This window comes from Pipistrellus hanaki, assembly GCF_964339955.1.
Source record: "Pipistrellus hanaki genome assembly, chromosome: 15".
Taxonomy (NCBI): Eukaryota; Metazoa; Chordata; class Mammalia; order Chiroptera; family Vespertilionidae; genus Pipistrellus; species Pipistrellus hanaki.
Genome location: NC_140517.1, coordinates 26138221 through 26159596, shown reverse-complemented (window position 1 = coordinate 26159596; position 21376 = coordinate 26138221). Strand labels below are relative to the sequence as shown.

The window sequence follows — 21376 nt, the reverse complement described above, 5'->3', positions numbered from 1 at the left end:
TTTTTACAGAGAGGAAGGGAGAGGGATAGAGAGTTAAAGACATCGATGGGAGAGAAGCATCCATGAGCTGTCTCCTGGGGATGTGCCTGCAACCAAGGTACATGCCCTTGGCCGGAATCGAACCTGGGGCCCTTGAGTCCACAGGCCAACGCTCTATCCACTGAGCTAATCTGGTTAGGGCTAGATAAAAAGGTTTTGAAGGTGGATGGACGGGGGTGATGGTTGTACGACGTTATGAATGCATTTAGTACCACTATACACTTAGACATCGTTAGGTGATACAATTTGTACTATTATACATGCCTTTTATCATAATGTTAAAAACTGCAACCCAAAGTGCCATGGCCACCCAGGGCCAAGGAGGGTGAGCAGCGTGCTCTAGAGAAGCTCAGCCCAGGCCCCTCCTCGGAGACGGCGAGGCGCCGAGCCCTGAGCTGCTCTCGGCAGCCCTTTTCTGCGTGCCCACGACAGGCACTGACCCAGACCTGGCCTCAGAACCCTTCTCAACACAGAGCCCTGGGGAGACGACCAATCAGAGACGCAGCAGACATTCCCCCAAGCTGCTCCACCTCCAGTCTAACCCAGAACCAGGCCTGGGCTGGGTGTCCCCGCCCAGCACCTTGGCCAGCGCCAGCGATAACCAATCACCAGTAACCGAGGTCCCAGCGCCTGTGGAGCGCTGGGTCATCACGCCCCGTTCAGACACTGTATGTAATCACCTGCGGGCGCCAGCCAGACACACCCCTGCTGGGTAAATAACTAAGAGGGGAGCCTCAGGCAGGAAGGGAGGGGATGGGGGCAGACAGCAGTGCTCCCGCAGCATGACTGTGGTGAGGCTCACACCCTCAAATAACCCTGCACCAGGCCCCACGCAGGCCGCCTGGAGAAGGGAAACGGTCAGGAAGTGAAGCTGGCTTGTCTGGCTGCCTCCACGGTGGGTGCATGGCCCTGCGCCCCACCTCCCAGCCTGCCCATGCCCACACCTGGGGCATCTGGAAGCCCCCCTTTCCTTCACTGTCCTCCCTTGCCAGTTGTCCCTAGGTCTGTGTCAGGGGCACGGGTAGAGAGAGAAGGATGGGGGTGAGAGGGGACAGAGACACAGACAGGCAGAGACAAAGAGAGCTGGAGTCAGGACAGACAGACACAGAGGGGGCATCTGGTCCAAAAGCTCTGAGTCTCCCCGGAAGGTAGAATACAGGGTTCCCCACCTGGATGCGCTGCGTCTGGGCGTCGAACCCTGCCCGGCCGAGGCGTGGCTGTGGCCTCGGAAGTAACGTTCACGTCTAGGTCTCTTTCCTCTTCTTACAAGAACACCAGCTCCAGAGTCAGGGCCCACCTCACGGCCTCACTCAATTACCTCCTCAACGCCCCATCTCCCAAGAGTGACTCTGAGGATCAGGGCTTCACCTTTGAACTGGGGGTCACCATTCAGCCCACAGCAAGTGGTGCATGAGGAAGGAGGTCAGACTGACAAGACCCCAAATCACAGCTGCTCAAGGTCTAACACCTGCTGCCACGCGGAAGAACGCCGAGGACAGGATGCTGGGGAAGCAGCGACACGGAAGGACAGAACAGCCACTGTGTGACTGCACTCCTGGGAAAGGCCCAGAAGACGAAAAGCAGCGGTTCCCAGGGGTGGGGTGGGACTCCCTCCTGGGTACAGGTATCTGTTGGGGGTGGGCTTTGGAGCAGTGACCCCACCCTCGGCAGCCCCACTCGGGACAGCTCTGCAGAAGCTGGAGGGGAGGTGGTCAGGGGGCCCATCATGGAGGCAGAGCTGACATGGCAGGTTGTGCATGGCGGCGGAGCAGCAGTGGGCATTCCTGCGTGTGCATTTGGTGGCAGGTGTGTGTGTGTGTGTGTGTGTATGCCCCTCACCTCACTTAACCCAGGCCCCCTTTGAGGCGGGAAGTGTGGACCAGGGACAGCTACACTGTTTTCTGGGCAGGGCCAGGACACTGGCTGGTGCTGTGCGTATTGGCCGTTAAATACTCTGAACATCGCTGGGACTGGTTTGGCTCAGTGGATAGAGCGTTGGCCTGAAGACTGAAAGGTCCCAGGTTCGATTCCGGTCAGGGGCATGTACCTTGGTTGCGGGCACATCCCCAGTAGGGGGTGTGCAAGAGGCAGCTGGTCAATGTTTCTCATCGACGTTTCTAACTCTCTGTCCCTCTCAATTCCTCTCTGTGAAAAATCAATAAAATATATTTTTTTAAAGTGATTTTAAAAAAATAAATAAATAAAATAAAAAAATAAATACTCTGAACATCACCCCTGGGGACAGTAGTGATTCTTAGGGAAAACAGGACATGGACGGTAAAACTGAGAAAGGATTCCTGATCTATGGACAGGGAAACTGAGGCTCAGGAGACACAGCTCCGTCAGGTGGCTGAGCTGGGGGTGGGGGGTCAGGGAGGTCCCCGTGTGGCAGTCTCCTCATGACCAGCATGTGGCCACACTCCTAGGAAGCTCACTGCTCTGGCCGGAGGTGGGGGTGGGAGGGGCTGAGGAAGTCCTCAGGGATTGTAGCAATCAGCACTGGTATTTTCACCTTGAGATTCTGGGAACCAGCAACAAACTCATTAGCCAATAATTTAACCTCCCGGAGGGGGCTCTCCAGCGGGGCTCTGAGTCCTGTCCCACACACGCAGATCCAGTTCTGGGACTTCGCCAAATGTGAGCACCCAGGCCTCAGCGACTCTGCCCCTCAGGGTATGGAATCGAAGGAGAACCAGAACACGGCCTCAAGGAGGTCCTACCAGCCCCACAGAGCCAATTAGCTCTGGCTAAGTAAGCTGTGTCACACCTTTTGGGTATTTGGCAACAAAGGGAGGCGCATCTGTGGGGCAATATTTTCCAAGAACCAAATGGGGGAGGGGATGGGGTTAGGGAAGGAGGGGCTTTATCAGGAGTCAAGGTCAGCAAGGTGACCCTCCTGGTGACCAATGCATGTGTGTGTGTGGTCACCCCTGACATGGGTGTCACAGTTCGGTGAACTCTCAGGCCTGGATCTATGTGTGTGATGAGATTCAGAGCCCAACTGTAGAGCTCCCCTCCCCACCCTGTGGTTAAATTATTGGTTAATGAGTTTGTTGCTGGTACCCAGAATCTCAAGGTGAAAATGTCAATGCTGATTGTTACAATCCCTGAGGGCTTCCTGGTGGCAGGGGCATACTGAGCATTCCACAGGGAACCTCCCATTCCATTTCCAACTGTCCCAGGAGTGAGGTCTGTCATCATGCCTGGTGTACAGATGAGGAAACCGAGGCCCAGAGCAGTGAAGGCTGGTCTGACCCTACAGCCCACACCGCTTACTACTCAGACATGATCATCTGTATCAGAAAGATGCCCTCTGCTCCTCCTCGATCCTATATCTGCAGGGCACTGAGAAGGAAACTGTCCTAACTCCAGGGAGCTTATAGCATCCCAACAAATGAAATCTTCTGCACCACAAATAGCTGCCAGCATAAAGGGGAAAGAAAGTGCTTTGAGATCACAAAAAAGGACCAACTGACTCCCTCTTGGGTTTGGGGGTGAGCTCAGAGAGGGGGGTTTATACTGGGTCTTGAAGGATGCATAGGAGCTCACTGACTAAGCTGAAGGGAGCCATTCCAAGCAGAGGGAACAGCGTGTGCAAAGAGGAAGGCTGCCCGGAAGGGGGTGGCAGTGCCAGATTGTGGCCGGGGATGGTGGGATACAAGGGCAGAAAACAAGGAAGCTGGCCATCTGGCTGGGAATCCGGCCTTTATCTCAGAAGATTCGAAGCCCTGGAACAGAGAGATCAGATTCCTGCTCTTACAGCTGCTGATCGGCCCGGCCCGTCTGTCCACTGCAGAGATGACTGGACATAAGCACTGAAGACGGGCAGCTGTGAGCTTTCCCAGCGGAGGGCGCTGTGGAGCGCAGGTCCCCAGGCCCTATTCCTGTTCTCCCTTCTCTGCAACAGTGGAGATCTCCACGGAGCTGGACCCCAGACCCCTGAGACTGGCCACCACAGTAAGTTCCACCCTAATAGCATCCTGGCCAGTCCTTCTGGACCTCCAGGGGCATCAGGAGGCCAGTCAACAACCAAGCCCTGGAGTATAGTAAGTGCCTCCATGGGGTTGGACTTGACTATCAGATCTCTTTGACACTTCCCTTATCCCCAAAGACCACCAGCCAGCTCCTTCCTTTCATCTCAAAGCTTCATCAAGAGGTAGCACCAGAGGTCACAGGGGTGCCAGCTCAAGGGGGCTTGTGGATGAAGTTCTGTGCCCGCCCTGGGGACCTCTAGGGACCCTACCTGTGCTATGATAGGGGAGATCAGGACACACGGTCCTGCTGCAGGGACCCCCTCCTGCAGCACCACCATGCTCTAAGCTAGGGGTGTCGAACTCAATCAGAGAAGGGGCCAAAATCTAAAATCCAGCCTAAATCGCGGGCCGAATGGTTTACTGAACAGTCATAAACTGACAATGTCATAAACTGACAGCGGAGTGCAGTGATGACAGCGCGGTGCGGGCCACATTGCAAGGCCTGGCGGGCTGGATTTGGCCCGCGGGCCTTGTGTTTGACACATGTGCTCTAAGCTGTCAGCCCAGCACATCTTGGCACCCCCTTGGGGCCCAGTGTTGTTCCAGTCACAGGGAAAGCAAAGGGCTTGGGAAAGTGACAGGTATCAAGCCACAGGGCCAACATTCAGACATCTGAATATATTTATAAATATATACTTTTAGTCTTTTCTCTCTCTCTCTCTCTTTTTTTTTTTTTTTTTTTTTTTTTCAAAGATACTCTCATCTTACAAATGCACTTTCACATGCGAGGAAAAACCTAACAGTGGCTCTGGGTGGTGGGGCCTGGAGGCTGCATTTTTACCAGGCTCTTTAATAAAAAGAGGAAGAAAATAGTAACATTAAAAACAGGCAGAGGGACAGACAAACGGGGCCCAAAGGGCATCCTGAAGGAATAGTGAGGAAAGGCCCTTCCCCTAGCGGGGGGCTGGAAAGGAAGGGGAGTCTTATTTCAGTCTCAGAGTACGGGGGTCCCACCCAGCATGCCACATCTCTCCTACCCACCTGCTGCTTCTCTGGGTTATACTGCATGGCACTCAGTCTTGCTTTGCTGACCTGCAGGGCTGGGTTGGCCTCGCTCCCATCCAAATAGCACTGAGGGACCAGGAGCCGTGCTCGCCTGGAGATGAGCGAGCACAGGGAGAGCCCTCACTCTCTGGTGCTCTGGGGGACCATCAGCCTCCCCAAGGGCTGGGAAGCCCCCACATCTGCTGCCGCAGGACAAACTTAGTCTAAGTCACATGTGTCAAACACAAGGCCCGCGGGCCAAATCCAGCCCGCCAGGCCTTGCAATGTGGCCCGCACCGCGCTGTCATCACTGCACTCCGCTGTCAGTTTATGACATTGTCAGTTTATGACTGTTCAGTAAACCATTCGGCCCGCGATTTAGGCTGGATTTTAGATTTTGGCCCCTTCTCTGATTGAGTTCGACACCCCTAGTCTAAATAATCAGTGTATCAGTCAGGCTGGGCTAATGGCTATAGCAAATAGGCCCAATGATGGACAATGGCTCAGATGTAACAGACATTTATTTCTTGTTCATGTGAAGTCAAATCCAGGTGTTTCTGAAACAGGAACCATACGAACACAACAACTGACTGCTGGCCTCACAAAGAGGCCTCTTGGGCCCAATGTCTTCAGAGTTACTCAGGACATCTAGGAAATGTTCTTGCAGAAACAAGCAAGCAAACACCAAATCTGATCAAGCCTCTTGGTCTAACTACCATTTTCAGGAAATCCACAGAGGAACATATTACACACCCCAAAGGCACTCAGCAAAACCCAGACTGGACAATTCTATTGGACAAACAAATTGGTTGTCTAACAAAAAATTGCAAAGAAAAAAGGCAAGGAGGGAACCTAGAGCTTAAAAGAGATCTAAGAGACACATCAACCAATGACAACATATACACTGAGTGGACAGATTATTATGATCTCTGAATGCATAATAATCTGGCTGAAACCGGTTTGGCTCAGTGGTAGAGCGTCAGTCTGCGGACTGAAAGGTCCCAGGTTCGATTCCGGTCAAGGGCATGTACATTGGTTGCGGGCACATCCCCGGTAGGGAGTGTGCAAGAGGCAGCTGGTCGATGTTTCTCTCTCATCAACGTTTCTATCTCTCTATCTCTCTCCCTTCCTCCTCTCTGTAAAATATCAATAAAATATATTAAAAAAAACATTGAACGCATAATAATCTGGCCACTCAGTGTGTGTGTGTGTGTGTGTGTGTGTGTGTGTGTGTGTGTGTGTATTAGAGGCTTGGTGTATGAATTCGTGCATAGGTGGGGTCCAGCCAGCCTGGCCAGGGGGAGGGGACACGGGTGGTTGGCAGGCCTGCCTGCTGGTCGAACTCCTGGTAGAGGGGACAATTTGCATATTAGCTTTTTATTATATAGGATATACACTGAGTGGCCAGATTATTATACGTTCAGAGATCATAATAATCTGGCCACTCAGTGTAGATCTTATGTTAACCCTGAATGAAACAAATAATTAAACATGAGGTAGCCAGCAAAATGAGAATGAGAAGCCTGGCAGGATTTTTAATGATATTAGGTATTGTGTTATTTTTTAGGTGAGATGATATCAATGTCATGTTTTAATTTCTAAATTTTTAAAAAATATATTTTTTTTATTGCTTTCAGATGGGAAGGGAGAGGGGAGAGAGAGATAGAAACATCAATGATGAGAATCACTGATTGGCTGCCTCCTGCATGCCCCCTACTGGGGATTGAGCCTGCAACTCAGAATCAAACTGTGACCTGGTTTATAGGTCGATTCTCAGCCACTGAGCCACGCTGACTGGGCTATTTCTAAATTATTTTGCACCTGTTATCAATGAAATGGTATGCCTGAAATTTGCTTCAAAAGTAACCTCGGGGGAAGTTGGGAGGACAAAATAAAAAAAGATGAGTCATGGGATCCTAATGGTTCAAGCCAGGTGAGTGGCCCATGGTGTTCATTATTAGACTCCTCTCCCCACTTCTGCACATGTTTGAAAATGTCCACAATACAGAGTAAAAATAATAAAAGTAAATGTTACACCCATGTTCACAGCAGCATTATTCACAATAGCCAAAAGGTGTAAGTAAACAGAGTGTCTGTCGATGGATGAATGGATAAACAAACTGCTGTTATCTCCAGACAATGATTTTCTAATGTTAAAAGGAACGAAGCAGAAAAAAACCCCAAAGATGGCGGCATAGGTAAAGGCCTAACTGCAGCCTCACACAACAATTCCAAAAAAATACAACTAAAATACAAAATGGACATTATCCAGAACTACAGGAAAGTTGACTGACTGGAGATTCTACAACTAGAAGGAAAGAGAAAACCAAAAGGAAAATCAGAGGAGCTGTAAAAGCCTAAGGTACGGAGACACAGTGCGCACGTGGGGAGAGGACGGAGCCGGAGGGGAGGCTGAGTGCCTGGCTGGCGTTTCCTAGCAGGAAGGATATAAACGCTCCGGACTGTGCTGAACCCCAATTCCAACAGCACTGAACCCCAGTTCTGGGCGAGACCCTGGGGACCCAGGCTCATACAGAGGGAGCCTGGGCTGTGAGGCGGAATCCCGGGGGAGCGGCGAAAGGCAGAGCCCCCGGAGGCAAGCACATTGCGCCCAGAGGACAGACTGTTGACTCTGCTGCTAGATTGCCCTAGCGGGAAGGAGACAAAAGCTCCAGACTGCTCTGAACCTCACTTCCAACTGGACTGAACCCCAGTTCCAGGCTCATTGGGGGAAAGCCTAGACTGTTTGGTAGCAGGCAAAACTTGAGGGCACCTTTCTCTCAGAGGTGCTTGCAGTGAGTACCAAAGGACACTGAGGAACACTGAGACTCAGAAACCTCATAGGGCGGGGCTGACAGAAAGCCAAGGCTGTAGGCTCCACCCTGAAACTCCACTTCATCCAAGCTGAGTACAGAGGCTTTTGCAATTTTCCAAGTCTAGTAGAATAAGGCTGTCTCCTGGCATAGACACAGCTGATCCTCACAGCCAATTGCCGTGGAGGTCAGTTCCTCCCAGTGATACCAACAACAAGGAAGATTTAACTACAACAAGGCTGTACACACAGTCCACAAAAGGGGGCACCAAGAGTGTCCACCTCAGGTAACTGGGAGGCTGACCCACTGAACCATATAGGACACCTTAGCACACAAAGCCACCCTACCAACTCAAGGAAGCAGCAAAAATGCCGACACAAGGAAACAGATCACAAACGAAAGAAATGGAGGACAAGAAGTGACTGGAAATAGAGTTCAAAACCACACTTATAAGATTTTTCAAGAATTTCCTAGAAAAGGCCGATAAAATAAATGAGACCTATGAGGATATGAAAAGGGATCAACTAGAAATAAAGAATACATTGTCTGAAATAAAAAATATTATACAGAGTTATAAAAACAGAATGGAAGATCGCAAGAATCAAGTCAAAGATTTGGAACACAAAGAGCCAAAAGACACTCCTCCACAGAAGCAAGAAGACAAGAGAATCCAGAAAGTTGAAGATAATGTAAGAAACCTCTGGGACAACTTCAAGAGAACCAACATCAGAATTATGAGCGTCCCAGAAGAAGAGAGAGAGCAAAATACCAAAAACATACTGAAAGAAATAGTGACAGAAAACTTCCCCCACCTGGGGAAAGAATTAGACTTACAAGTCTAGGAATCGCACAGAACCCCAAACAAAAGGAATCCAAAGAGGACCACACCAAGACACATCATAATTAAAATTCCAAGAGCAAAAAACAAAGAGAGAATATTAAAAGCAGCAAGAGAAAAGCAGGTAGTTACCTATAAAGGAGCACCCATACGATTGTCAGCTGATTTCTCAACAGAAACCATGCAGGCCTGACAGGAATAGCAAAAAATGTTCAAGGTAATGAATAGCAAGAACCTACAGCCAAAAATACTCTACCCATCAAAGCTATCACTCAGAATCGAAGGCCAGATAAAGAACTTCACAAATAAAGAAAAGCTAAAGGAGTTCATCACCACCAAACCAGAATTATATGAATTACTGAAGGGGTTCTTTAGGAAGAGGAAGAAAATAAAAATAAAAATTATGAACAACAAAAACATAACTATCATCAAGTGAATCTAAAAACCAAGGGAATTTAAAAAATCTGATGAATAAAAAAAATAAAATAAAATAAAAAAGGAACGAAGCAGCCCTGGCCAGTATGGCCCAGTTGGTTGGTCATCAGCCCAGGCACCAAAAGGTTGCAGATTCAGTTCCCCGTCAGGGCACATGCCTGGGTTTTGGGCCCAGTCCCCAGTAGGGGGCATGCCAGAGGTAGCCGATTGATGTCTGGCCCACAAATAGATGTTTCTATCTCTCTCTCTCCCTCCCCCTTCCATTCTCTCTAAAAATCAATTTAAAAACATTATAAAACAAGGAATAAAACATTGACACTTGCCCTACAATGGATGAGCCTTGAGGACAATATGCTAAATGAGATAAGCCAGTCACCAAAGTCAAGTACTTTGGTGACTGGCTTATCTCACTTATAGGAGATACCCAGCGCGGTCCAATTCACAGAGATGGCTGCCAGGGGCTGGTGAGGGAAGGCAGAGAGCTCACTGGGACCTTCAGGCAGGAGGGACGGGTCTGGTCATCAGTGTAGAGCAATTGCAGGTGACAGAAACACAAACACACAAAACCCCAAGTCATGAACAGTTCTCCAAAGGTACACATGGGCAATAAGCACATGTGTGCGTACACACACACACACACACACACACACAAGATGCTCAACATCCCTTGCTATTGGAGAAATGAAAATCAAAACCACAAGGAGATGCCACTGCACACCCACTAGGATGGCTAGAATCAAAAGTCAGACAACTGGTTGGGTGGCTCAGTTGGTTGGAGCGTTGTACTGTATGCCATAAAGGTTGTAGGTTCAATTCCCGGTCAGGGCACATACTCAGGTTGCGAGTTCAATCCTGGTGTGGGTATGTATGGGAGGCAACTGATTGATGCTTCTTTCTCACATTAATGTTTCTCTCTCTCTTCTTTCCTCTCTCTCTAAAATCAATTTTTAAAAATCTTTACTGATTTCAGAGAAGAAGGAAAAAGGAGAGATAGAAACATAAACGATGAGAGAACCACTGATCAGCTACCTTCTGCACACCTCCTACTTGGGATGGAGAATGCTACCCAGGCATGTGTCCTGACTGGGAATTGAGCATTGACCTTCTGGTTCATAAGTCAATGCTCAACCACAGCAGCTGGGCTATAAAATCAATTAATAAAACATATCCTCAGGTAAGGATTTTTTTAAAAAGACAACAACAAGTATTGGTGAGAATGTGAAAAGACTGGAACCCACCCTCACTGCTGATAGGAACACACAATGGGATAGCCAATGTGGAAAACAGTGTGGCAGTATCTCAAAAAGTAACAATTCCACTCCCAGGTTTATAGCCAAGAGAATGAAAACATATCCACACAAAAATGTGTACACAAATGTCCCTAGAAGAATTATTCATAATAGACAAAAGTGGAAACAACTTGAATGCCCATCAGTGGGCGAGTGGATAAAGAAAAGGTGTTCTATCCATTCCATGAATATAACTCAGCCGTAAAAAGAGATAAAGCTCTGACACATGCCACAACCTTGAAAACTTAACAAAGTCAGCATCAAATGAGCACATATTGTGTGATCTCACTTACATGACTGTGGGACACGAGGCTGTGGTAGGCACAGGGGCAGGTCTTGGCCCATCCTCCGCACCTCCGCCTGGCCCCTCACACTGCTCCCCTGGTCCCCAGTCTACCAGTAGCCCCATTCCCACTGCCGCCACTCCCATGGGCTGATGGCCCCGGCCCCACTCACAGAGTGATTGGGATTATCACCAGCAGCAGGTGCGAACTGCAGCTGCTGCCCCAATCGCCCCTCAGGAGCAGAGGGAAGTGGAGAAGCCCTTGGGTGATCAGCGCTGGCAGCTGCTGCTTGCACCCACTTATGGCACTAAAGCGAGCAGCAGCTCCAGTGCTGGGAGTGCGAGCACCAGTCGGGACCATGGTGCATGGGAGCAAAGAATTTTCAGTAACCAACAGAGTCTCATCCCAATGACAGCAACTGGCACCCACCATGGTCTGGCAACCCCTGCTCACCTGCTTCACCATTCCGCCACTGCAGACGCCCACCATGAGCTGTGCATGCCCCCTGGTGGTCAGCACACGTCATAGCGACTGGTTGTTTGGTTGTTCTGTTCAGTCTAGTTGCATATTAGCCTTTTATTATATAGGATGTCTAGCATAGGCAATTCACAGAGGATGTAGGTTTGCAATTGCAAGGGCCTGGCGGGAGGGTGATGAGGAGTGATTGCTAATGGGTTTCTTTAAGGAGATAAAATGTCCCGAAAGTAGATAGTGGTGATGGTTGCACAACTCTGTGAATATACTAAAAACCACTGAATTGAACTACCAAGCAAAATAGAGACAGACTCATAGACTGAGAGCAGGCAGACAGCTCTGGGGGTTTGGGGGTAGGGAGGGGGTGTTAGGAGAGAGTGGGGAGAAGTGACCAAAAAGGAAAAAATAGAGAACTCATGGACAGAAACAACAGTGTAGACACTGGGGAGGGGAGAGGGTGGGGGGCTGTGGAAGAGGGCATAGAGGAGATGAATGGTGATGGAAAAAAACAAATTAGAAAAAAAACAAAATAATAAGCGGTACACTTTTAAAGGGTGGTTTTTATGATATGTGAATTCATCTCAATAAAAACAAAGCAACGGAGGCACTTCTATTTTTTCTCACAGACATGCATAACTGAATCCCTACACGGCTCCCTTCTGAAGTCTGTTTGCCCAGCATCCCCCATTAGGGACTAACTCTCCCCGACTCCGTGTCCCAACTGGGTGTCATTCAGGGTGTCTGTCCTCTGATCACCCCCTCACATTTGTGGTGGGTACATGACTCAGCCTGGTCAATCAGAAAATCCCAGCCCTCGTGGGCAGTGAGTGGGCAGGAGATTCCAGCGGAGCCAACAGCCTTTCCAGGTCAGTGCTGTCCAGGTGCTGGGAGGAATCGGACTCTCCTTGCCTCCAGGATCGAGAGCTGTAAGCGTTCTGTGAGAACAAATCTGCTGGTCTTTCCTGCCCCTTACACAGACCACCGGCTGGAGGATGGAATTAACACAGGGAGGAAAGCAGACCCGACAGAGTAAGAGGAAGACAGGGCCCTGACAGGATCCGAACCCCGACCCAGCGAGAATGAGAGCCAATACGATGCCTTTCTGTTTGACCTGGTTTGAGCTGTGATTCTGTTGCTTGCAACTGAGTCCTGGTTAACAGAGACAAATCACATTTTACAGACACCGGTTTGGAGAAAACCTCAAGTGGTCAAAATCACCTCTGGTTATGCATGTAGGGGTTCTGCTTCGCAAAAGGCACAGATCTTTCACACAATGGAAACTAAGCTCAGTGAGACGTTCCCATTTCCCATCTTGTTCCTGTCAGACCTGCCTCTGTTTCTCCCTCCTGCCTCCAAGCTGGTAGGGTTGAACCATAACTCTGATGCTCCAATGGTGTGACTTCTGTGGGCACGAGGCAGCTGGCAGAGAGTGAGCTGGGATGAATGACCCAATGCCTGGCAGAGCCCATTCATGGGTCTTAGAGGCAAAGGACCACCTAGGGCAAAGTGTGGGGTGGTGGTGGAGGGGACCTGACGACAAACAAAGCCTGGACCTCACCTTGGAGGAGTGGCTGGGCACTTTGAGAAGAGTGACATCTGTCAGCAGTGGTGGGTTCTTTCAGTAACTGAGATAACACCCCTTCCATCTCACCAAACCACCTGTAAAGTCCATCACATACATCCCTGCCAGTGTAGATCTTTTTCATGGGCAATTCATGCTCAGCAAAAAGCCTGGGAACGCTGGTGCAATGCCCACAGGATTGGAGGCACCATGCATGAGCACTCGAGAACCTGAGAACCAAATAAATTTGGGGGTAGGGGGCTGGGGCTTGAGCTAAATCTGGGCTGTCCTGGTGAGCAGGAAGTTCTCTGGAGGGCAGGCTGGATACCAGAGGCACCCAGCTGGACTGAAATGAACCCTACATGGAATGAAGCAAACTTCTCAGATCTGACCAGCGTGGATATGGCTGTCCCAGGCACCGAGGGCGCCGTCTCACTCAGGTGGGTAAACGAAGGCCCGGTGACTGCCAAGGAGTCGAAGGCAGGAAAGTCCTTTCCACGCCTGTCTCCCTGCCTGTCTAAGATGTCACGGGAAAGTCTACCAGCTGTCCTGTCTTTCCTTGAGATATGGTTACTCTTCACAACCCCCCCCCCCCACTGGACACGCACTATCTTCAACCCACTTTACAGAGTTGAAAACAAAGCCCCAGGGAGTTTATGCACCTTGTCTAAGGCCAGAGAGGCAAGAACGGCAGAGCCACTCAGCATTTCTCTCAAGGAAGGAGAAGAAATGGCTGCAACAGGATGGTTTGGAGTTAAGACTTACAGGAAAAATCCCCACCGTCACAAAGCCTGAGGATACATCTAGGGCCTTGTAAAAGGCAGCGGCTTCTCTCAGGAAGAAGGGAGCTCAGGGGAGGACAGATTAAAGGCTCCGCAGCCCCTGGGCCTGGTCTGGGCCCCAGGACCCCTGGCCCGGGACTGTCCTGGACGCAGCCAGCACCGGGCTGGCTCCCTGTTGCCTCACGTCACCCAAGGTGCTTCCAAGTGCCAAGTGGGAAAGCTGCCTGTGGGTGAGTCAGAGGCTTCGTGCATTCTGTCTAACAAGTGGCAGAGCAAAGTGGGCCAGATCCTCATTGCATCTGACAGCCCGCATCCCGCGACCCCGTGCTCCAGGGTGAGACACAGCGAGGTGAGGACCAGAGATGGTGGAGGTGGAGGCAGGAGCCGGCTCCTCAAGTCCAAAGCCCCCTCCTGCCAACCCCTGGGAAGCACCACAGAGATGCCAGACACAGACCCAAGGTCAAGAGTTCCTGGATCTCTGGGAAGGAATCCAAAGTTTGTGGGCACACCCAGCCGAGCTTCTCACAGGCAGCAGCTTCTCACCCCCAGCCGAGCCCTCGGCTGGCCCTGCATCTGGTCATTTCCCAGGATCTTGCACCCACCTAGTCTTTGCTTCTCCATTTTTTGCCTGTTTGTTTGGTTTTTATGTCCAGAGGGCAGAGTTGGAACAGATGGCTGTCACCCGTGTGACATGTGGCTGGCCCTCCCCGAGGCAGGAAGCTGCATGTACCCTGCACAGAGGGCCCAATTCCACAGGATCTGGAAGCAGGGCTGCAAAGCAGGCTACCTGGTGGGGCAGGAAAGGGGTGGGCCTGCCCATTCTAGGCGGACGGCAGGGGAACGCTGGCATGCCCTGTCTTCAGCCAGAACGGGATTCCTATGGAGCAGTGGCAAGTCTCCGCATGCTCAGTGGCTTCACATAATATGCTCTGCTCATCTTCTAGTTTTGGAGGTCAGAGGGCCAACTGAACTTACTGGGGCTGAGATCAAGGTGTAGGCTGGGTTGTTTCCTTCTGGAAGCTCCAGGGGAGAATCTGTTTCTTACGTTTCTCAGCTGCTAGGGACCACCTGCGTTCTTAGCTTGTGGCCACATCACTCCAACCTCTACTTCCATCATTCCAGCTCCTTCCTCCTCCGGCCCTCCTGTCTTCCTCTAATAAGGACCTTGTGATGACACTGACCCTCCCCCCACCCCCCACCCAGATAATCCTGCATAATCCCCTCACCTCAAAATCTAAATTTAATCACTCTGCCAAGCCCCTTTTGCCATGGATGGGGATGGCCACAGATGTAGGACATGGACCTCTTTGGGGGCTATTATCAGCCCACCTCAGGGAGAAACCCCTCGGTGCCACAGCCATTGTCAAGGCTACCCACCTCCTCCTCCTGCAGACCTCCCTCCCAGCCACGGTAAACTGGTGTGGCCTTTCCCCCAAGCAAGGTGGCAGCATCTCCCACAGACCTGAAAGCCACCCACCTCTCAGCCCGCAGTGCCTGCTCTGGGAGATCATGATGCAAACATACCCACGCCAGCAGCAAGGTGGGTGGGCAAGGATAGTCTCTGCTGCCTTATTTGAAAGACTGAAAGATCGAACGCAGCCAAAACATCGATAAATAGAGTAAGGGTTGGACCAACACGGGGCATTCTGTAGCCATTAGAGAAACATACCAGCCTCGATATGCTGATATGGAAAGATGTCCTTGATGTGATGAGAAAAGCGAAACAGATTATAAAACAACACAGACAGTGCAATTCCATGACATACAAGGAATCATGTATGAATGACATACCTATGTGCACATATGTTGAAAAGACTATAATCTCCTGTGTCAACATATGAAACATTCAAACCTGTAGAGAAATTTTGTAAGTTTATTTGAGCCAAATTGTCAACAATTGCCTGGAAGCAAAATATTAACGGACTGAAATAATGCTCTCTAGAGAATGACAGTTTTGCATCTTCTTTTATACATTACAATCAAAGGAGAAGGTGTAAGCTGGTTACATAAAATCCACTGGATAGTAAGTAAAATGACAGACATATTTCTTTTATATAGTTGATGCAGGATAGTTAACAGTCAACAACTAGCTCAATAACAAGGGTGGGGATTTGTGGTCTCTGCAGAGCAGTGTCTGTACTTTGAGGGGTCTGGAAAAGGAAAATTACTTTGACATTCCAATGATATTATCTAGACACAAAAAGGCAATAGATAGACTCCGTTAAGGCAAAGGTTGGCCTTTGTCAGGGAAGATACCGCCTGGGACATGACTATCTGCCATGACCTGCTTTTAGTTAAGAAGTTTTAATCTCAGACCATCCTTTGTGGTGACTTTAGGTCTCTGAGTTTGTAAGGCCTCCATCTGGCCTCCTCTGAGCTTGTCAGGTGAGCATGTGGCCCCTTTTCATCCACTCTGTAAGGAGATGGGCAGGTCCTGGTGGGACACAGTTACTTGATTCCAATCCGTCTTTCCCATTCTAGTGGCAATGCTGTAATTGGAGAATATTCCAAAAGAGTCAGCCAACACCCCCATATTTATGACTGGGGTTGTGGGGGGCGGTCCCTGAATGTAGCCCAGGTCTGAAGGGGCTGAGATGGAGTAGGGCAGAAGGCAGTCTCCAGGTCTAGTCCTGGCTCTGAGACTCAGCACTGCCCTCTAATACAGGGGCCTAGCTCTAGGTTGTAACACCCACCGGGCCCACTTTCCTGCCTTGCCGGCAGAAGTGGTCTCCATCCTTCAGAGGGCCGGCCTGCCTGCCTAGCATGAGGGTTCTGAGTGATACTATCAATTAGCCATGTCTGCCATGGTTGCAGGAGGGAGGAATGGCTGCCAATGTGCCAAGAAGTTGTCATTCCCCATCTAAATGCCTATCAAGGTCCCTCCTGGCTCCACCTGCCTGTGATTCTGCTCACTCAGCAAAGCATCACAAGACAAGGCATCAGCTGACAGCTGGCACAAGGGCCTGTTGCTACAGCCATGTCAACTGCCATGGCGACCTCAATGCCCAGGAGCAGGTGTCCTCCTCCGGCCAACCATCTCCGGGAAGGCTCCCGCCTCCTCCAGGACGGACAGATGCCCTCTGCACCGAGGCCTCTCAGCCCAGCCCTACCTCCTGCCCACACACCCATGTCCATCGGCGCTGCTCCCAGGGGAACAAGAGCTCCTCGAAAAGCACAGCTGTCCGTGTCTGCCTCCTCCTCACCCCGAGCACCGCGAACAGTCACTCCCAGGAAGCAGAGCTGGCTCCAAACTCTAGGCTGCGGGTTGAGCGCCAGAGGGAAGCCAGGCCAAGAAGTGGGGGGCGGAGATGCAGAGGGTTTGGAGCATCATCCTGCCCCGTGTGTTCTGGAGATCTGCCCCCCACCACTCCAGCCGCACAATCAACCCAAAGAGCAAGTTCAGGAGCCAACATGGTTGCCTACAGGGCGGGAAGTAGGAGTGTTGCACACAGTGAGCTCTCATCCTCACCTTCATAAACACCCACATGCCTGGGTGCTGTGCTACACGCAACACACACACACACACACACACACACACACACACACACCATCTGGTGTGATCCCCACAACACGGGACCCAGGGACAATTTACCTGCACCACCCTCTGCAGAGTTGGTGACCCGCCCACAGTCACAGAGCACCTCTGTGGGATGGCGGGGCCTGGGCACTGCAACACTGACCGAACCCTCAGGAGCACACAGTTCTCTCTCCCATGAACTTGCCAGAAGGTGCTGCCTTGCTGGGCCCAGGAGGGTCCACCTCGCACCTCGAGAATCTGTGGGCACCAAGGAGCAAGCGGGATCCCAGGGTCCCCTTGGAAAGGAGTGATCACTCAGCTGTGGCAACCTTGCTCCCTATGAGCTTGACCCAGTCATCCCGTGCCCCAAGGTGTCCATGGCCACTGCCATACCTCCAGGTCCCCAGAACCAAAGGTAGTAGCCTTTGTCCTTGACAATGAAAGTGGGGCTGAAGCAGTTATACACTCATTCATTCCAAACGCTGTGCTTGTTAAGCCACACACGTCCCAGGCTCCAGTGACTCAACAGTGACTCCCTGGCCTGGGGAGTTCATGTTCTAATGGAATGGAGTCAGTACACGATAATAAATACCTTCTCCTCTCAGCTTTACCACTCTGCAAAGCCCTCTTACATCTCTTCACAGTAACGTTTGAGATAAATTACAGAGGAGGCAGAGAGAGGGGGTCCAAGCTAAAGGAATACCACCAGATTCCCATGTAACTCTCCCAGGGTCTGTAGGGTCTAGGACAGTGTTTCCCAAAGTGTGGTACGCGTACCCCTAGGGGTACGGGAAGAGTTTGGTGGGGGTACGCATTGCACAGGAGTTTGGTGGGGATATGCACTGCACTGTGCTTAGCTGCGCCTAATGCTACGTTCTCATGAGTATGAGGAGTACTCAGTGTTACGAAAATTATAGAAGGGGTACACATATGTCAAAAGTTTGGGAAATACTGGTCTAAGAAATCATGGGCTTCACAGCAGCCAGAACCCTCCCTGCCCAGCTCTGGGCAGACATAGCTAGACGATCCCAGCACTCTCTCCCTTGGCACTTGGTGCAGTGTCAGACACCTGCTCACGCATGAACCATCAACCCAGGACACTGCCGATCCTCCTGTGGCCACCACACGGAGGTAGGAAAGGGAGAGGCAAACAGGCCACAGTGTGCCCAGACTGGCCCCCAGCTTGACTCTGAACAGAACCTCCATCTATTTTATACCTTGGGGAGCTGTAAAGGTTTGCAGGACAAAGGGCTTTACGACTGAAAGGTAACGTGTGACAACCTCTGCACCAGGTGTTCTCTATGCCTCTTTCATCTCTAGTTTATACTTTGATTCCCAACCAGACCACAGGCTGGACCAGGACCGCCACTGAGCAACAGGTGATGGCCATTAGGTTTCATCTTCCAGGCCAGCAGCTAGGAGCACTGTGATTGATTAGTTATGTCTGCCATGGGCGAGGCAAGGGGTGAGAAGTGGTAGGTGCAAAGGTGCCTAGTATTTGCTATCTAAGTAGAAGATACCTCATAAAAGTGTCCCGAGTGCATGAAGGCTAGAGAGGTCTTCACCTGTGGTCCATCCGAATACAGGCAGCTTATAACAGTTAGTTGAGTGTGCCCCTGAATTTCCCACTTGGCTGGGACTAACTTGGCTGGGTGGCAGGGCAGAATGGAGTACAACACAGCCCATCTCTGATGGGGGTTCACAATTTGGGAAAGAGGACCCTAGAGGAGGAAGTCACAGGTGAAGGACGGCAGCGCCTTCTGCTCTGATCTCAACTCATCCAGATTAACCCGCCTGGCACAACCGCCCCTCACTCTCACCTCACACTGAAGACCCTATCAGGGCACCCTCCACCTCTGCCTCTGTCCCAGGCACAGCTGTGAGTGTGGAGGGAACAAGGGGGCTGGTCCCCAGCACTGCACAGGTCCGGGCTCTGCATCAGCCCTCCCTCAGTGCCCATGCCTGTGTGTGTCTGAATGTGTATGTGCGTGTCTGAGTTGTGTGTGTATGTGGCTATGAATGTGAGCGGTGTGAATGTACTATGAGTGTGTGTGTGTGAGTTTGTGTGGGGTGTGTAAATCTGTGTGTACAGGGCGGGACACTCCAGTCAGCCAGGCTGGTTCTCAGAACGGGGTAGTGCTCCAAAGCCCCAGATGTAGCAGGTACGTGCAACCAGGAACCCAGTCTACTCTTCCCCGACCACCTGCCCAGACTTAACCCTCTCCCCTCCCTCACCCATTCCTCCCCCCGCATCAAGTAACACACCGGCAGAGGCCTCCCCGGCCAGTGTGGGAGCACCAAGGCTGGCCGGCCAATGCCCCATGGTCCTGCGCCGCCCCACCTTCTCTATACCCCTCTTGCCCTCCTGGCCCAGCGCCCCGGCCCTCTCCTGGACCCTGCTGCTCATCGATCAGCTCTCACGAAGCCCACACTCTGCCCGCCCTGGGGGAGCGGGGAAGCCCCAGCCCCGGCGAAGCTGTCCTCACCTCAGTTCCCAGGCCTTCGTGGCAGGCAGGCATTACTCCTATTTCACAGATGAGGAAACTAAGGCTCAGAAACACCGAAACCTGCCCGGGCGGAGTTCCCTGGGTGTGCTGACTCTGAGCTCTGCCCACACCACCACCTCGTTTCCTTAATAGAACCAGCATCTCCCCTTCCCCCCCATTTCTGGAGGATTTTTTCAGAAAACTCCTCAGCCCTAAGAAGTTCGCTGGGTCATCAGACTCTAGAATTAAACCAGTTCCGTGTCCACCGAATGCTGCGCTTCTGCCTCCCAGGCCCTGGGCCGCGAACCAACCTGCCGCCAGACGGGAGCGGTCACGAGCGCCCCAAACCTTTGATGATCCTGGGGCCTGCCCTGCAACTGCTTCTTGTCCACTGAGGTCAACAAAACAAACACAATATGAATGATAAAAACATAAACGCTGAAAGGAAAGAAATCGGGCAAAATGCCTGCAAGAGTCTCTAGTGACATAGCAGACCAGACCTGATGTCGTTTTTTCTCCTTTTCCATTCCATTTTCCATTTCTCCCCGATGGGGCACGGGCTATACTGCTAATGGGAAAAAATAATGATTGAATCCAAACGGATCCTAAAATACCAGGTGAGCAGTCATAAATGTGGCTCCTATTTATTTCTGCTGCCCGACCATGTCTGGGGGGACAGAGGGGTGCACAGAGCAGTTCTGACCTCCGTGTCCAGGGAGCCATGCCCTTTTTCTTTCGGCCTCTTGGAATGGATTCCGTCTGCCTCTGAAGCCTCAGATGCTGTGAGTGGCAGGTACTCTGCCAACCACATTTTTGTTCTTCCACTGTGGATCAAAGGTCACTGAAAACCAGAACCAAATGAGCTAACATTTTAATTAAGTGACAAGGTTGGGAAGGTCGGAGCCTCCTGAGCCAGCAGCGTTCCTGGAGTAAGTCTAGGCTGCCCCTGGCTGGGAACACAGAATCATCCAGAAAGACGCCACTCCTAGAAGCCTCCTCTCTGGGCACCCTGAGGGACCAGAAGCGGACCCAGACACCTGTCCCAACGCCCAGGCCTCTCAGAGCACCCGAGGGCCCTGCCCTGACCCAGGAAAGCAAACGGAGGGTGAAAGCTGCTGGCTAACTCCGTCAGGGTCTGTTCCTTTAGAAGCCAGGAGTGAGGCAGCCTGGGGCCCTGGGTTTCAACAGGGCAGCTTCCTTCAACCTGCGGCACACACATGCCATGTTCCTGCTGCCCACCGCCTCCCACAGCCTCACCGGGACCACATCTGGGCTTACCCGCTTACCCCTACAGCTCCCAGGGAGACCCTCCTACTGCATCCACTCTCCAGCTCTGAAGCTCCCACCCCTGCACCAATACCAAAGACACCTCAAAATCCAACATGGTGCCCACCCACACCAACGCCAGACCCACTGCTTGGGGTCCACCAGCCCTGCCAACCCCAAACTCCAAGTCCTGAACCCCATTCAGAACAGCTGCTGGCCCGCAGCACCAAGTCTCGCCTGGCGCCTACCGCTAGCCGACCTGTCCAGTTGGTGCTGTCTCCCAGGGCCCAGGGACAGTCTGGGCTGGAGGCCAGATGGCCAGGGCAGCATTCACCCTCCTCCCACGTCCCAGCAAGGCTGGGCACTTCATGCCCAACTGGGAATGAGGCCACGGCGGCACTGCACCTTTCTCTCAGCCGGCACCATCTTCTGCATCTTACCAGCAGAACGGCCCACCTCCTTGATCCGTCCACATTTTACATTAAACACCAGCACATAAAACAGACAAAAGAGATACTGCTCTATGTAAGGAGGGGCAATATGGCCAAGAACCTCTCAGATCAACCACTGCCTT

The 21376-nt window shown here is 51.4% G+C and overlaps 1 protein-coding gene across 2 annotated transcripts in view; it reads right to left on the bottom strand.

Moving 5' to 3' along the window:
* JPH3 (junctophilin 3) overlaps positions 1 to 21376 on the bottom strand; it is an 86041-nt gene that overhangs the window by 38656 nt on the left and 26009 nt on the right. Inside the window, exon 3 of one of the 2 annotated variants that reach the window (XM_084905037.1) lies at positions 16006 to 16952. The exons of the other annotated variant lie outside the window; for it this stretch is intronic. Coding sequence (XP_084761163.1) covers positions 16787 to 16952 — 166 coding nt within the window. The 3' untranslated portion in view covers positions 16006 to 16786. Of the gene's footprint in view, positions 1 to 16005; positions 16953 to 21376 lie in introns of those variants that run through there. 2 annotated transcript variants of the gene reach the window in all.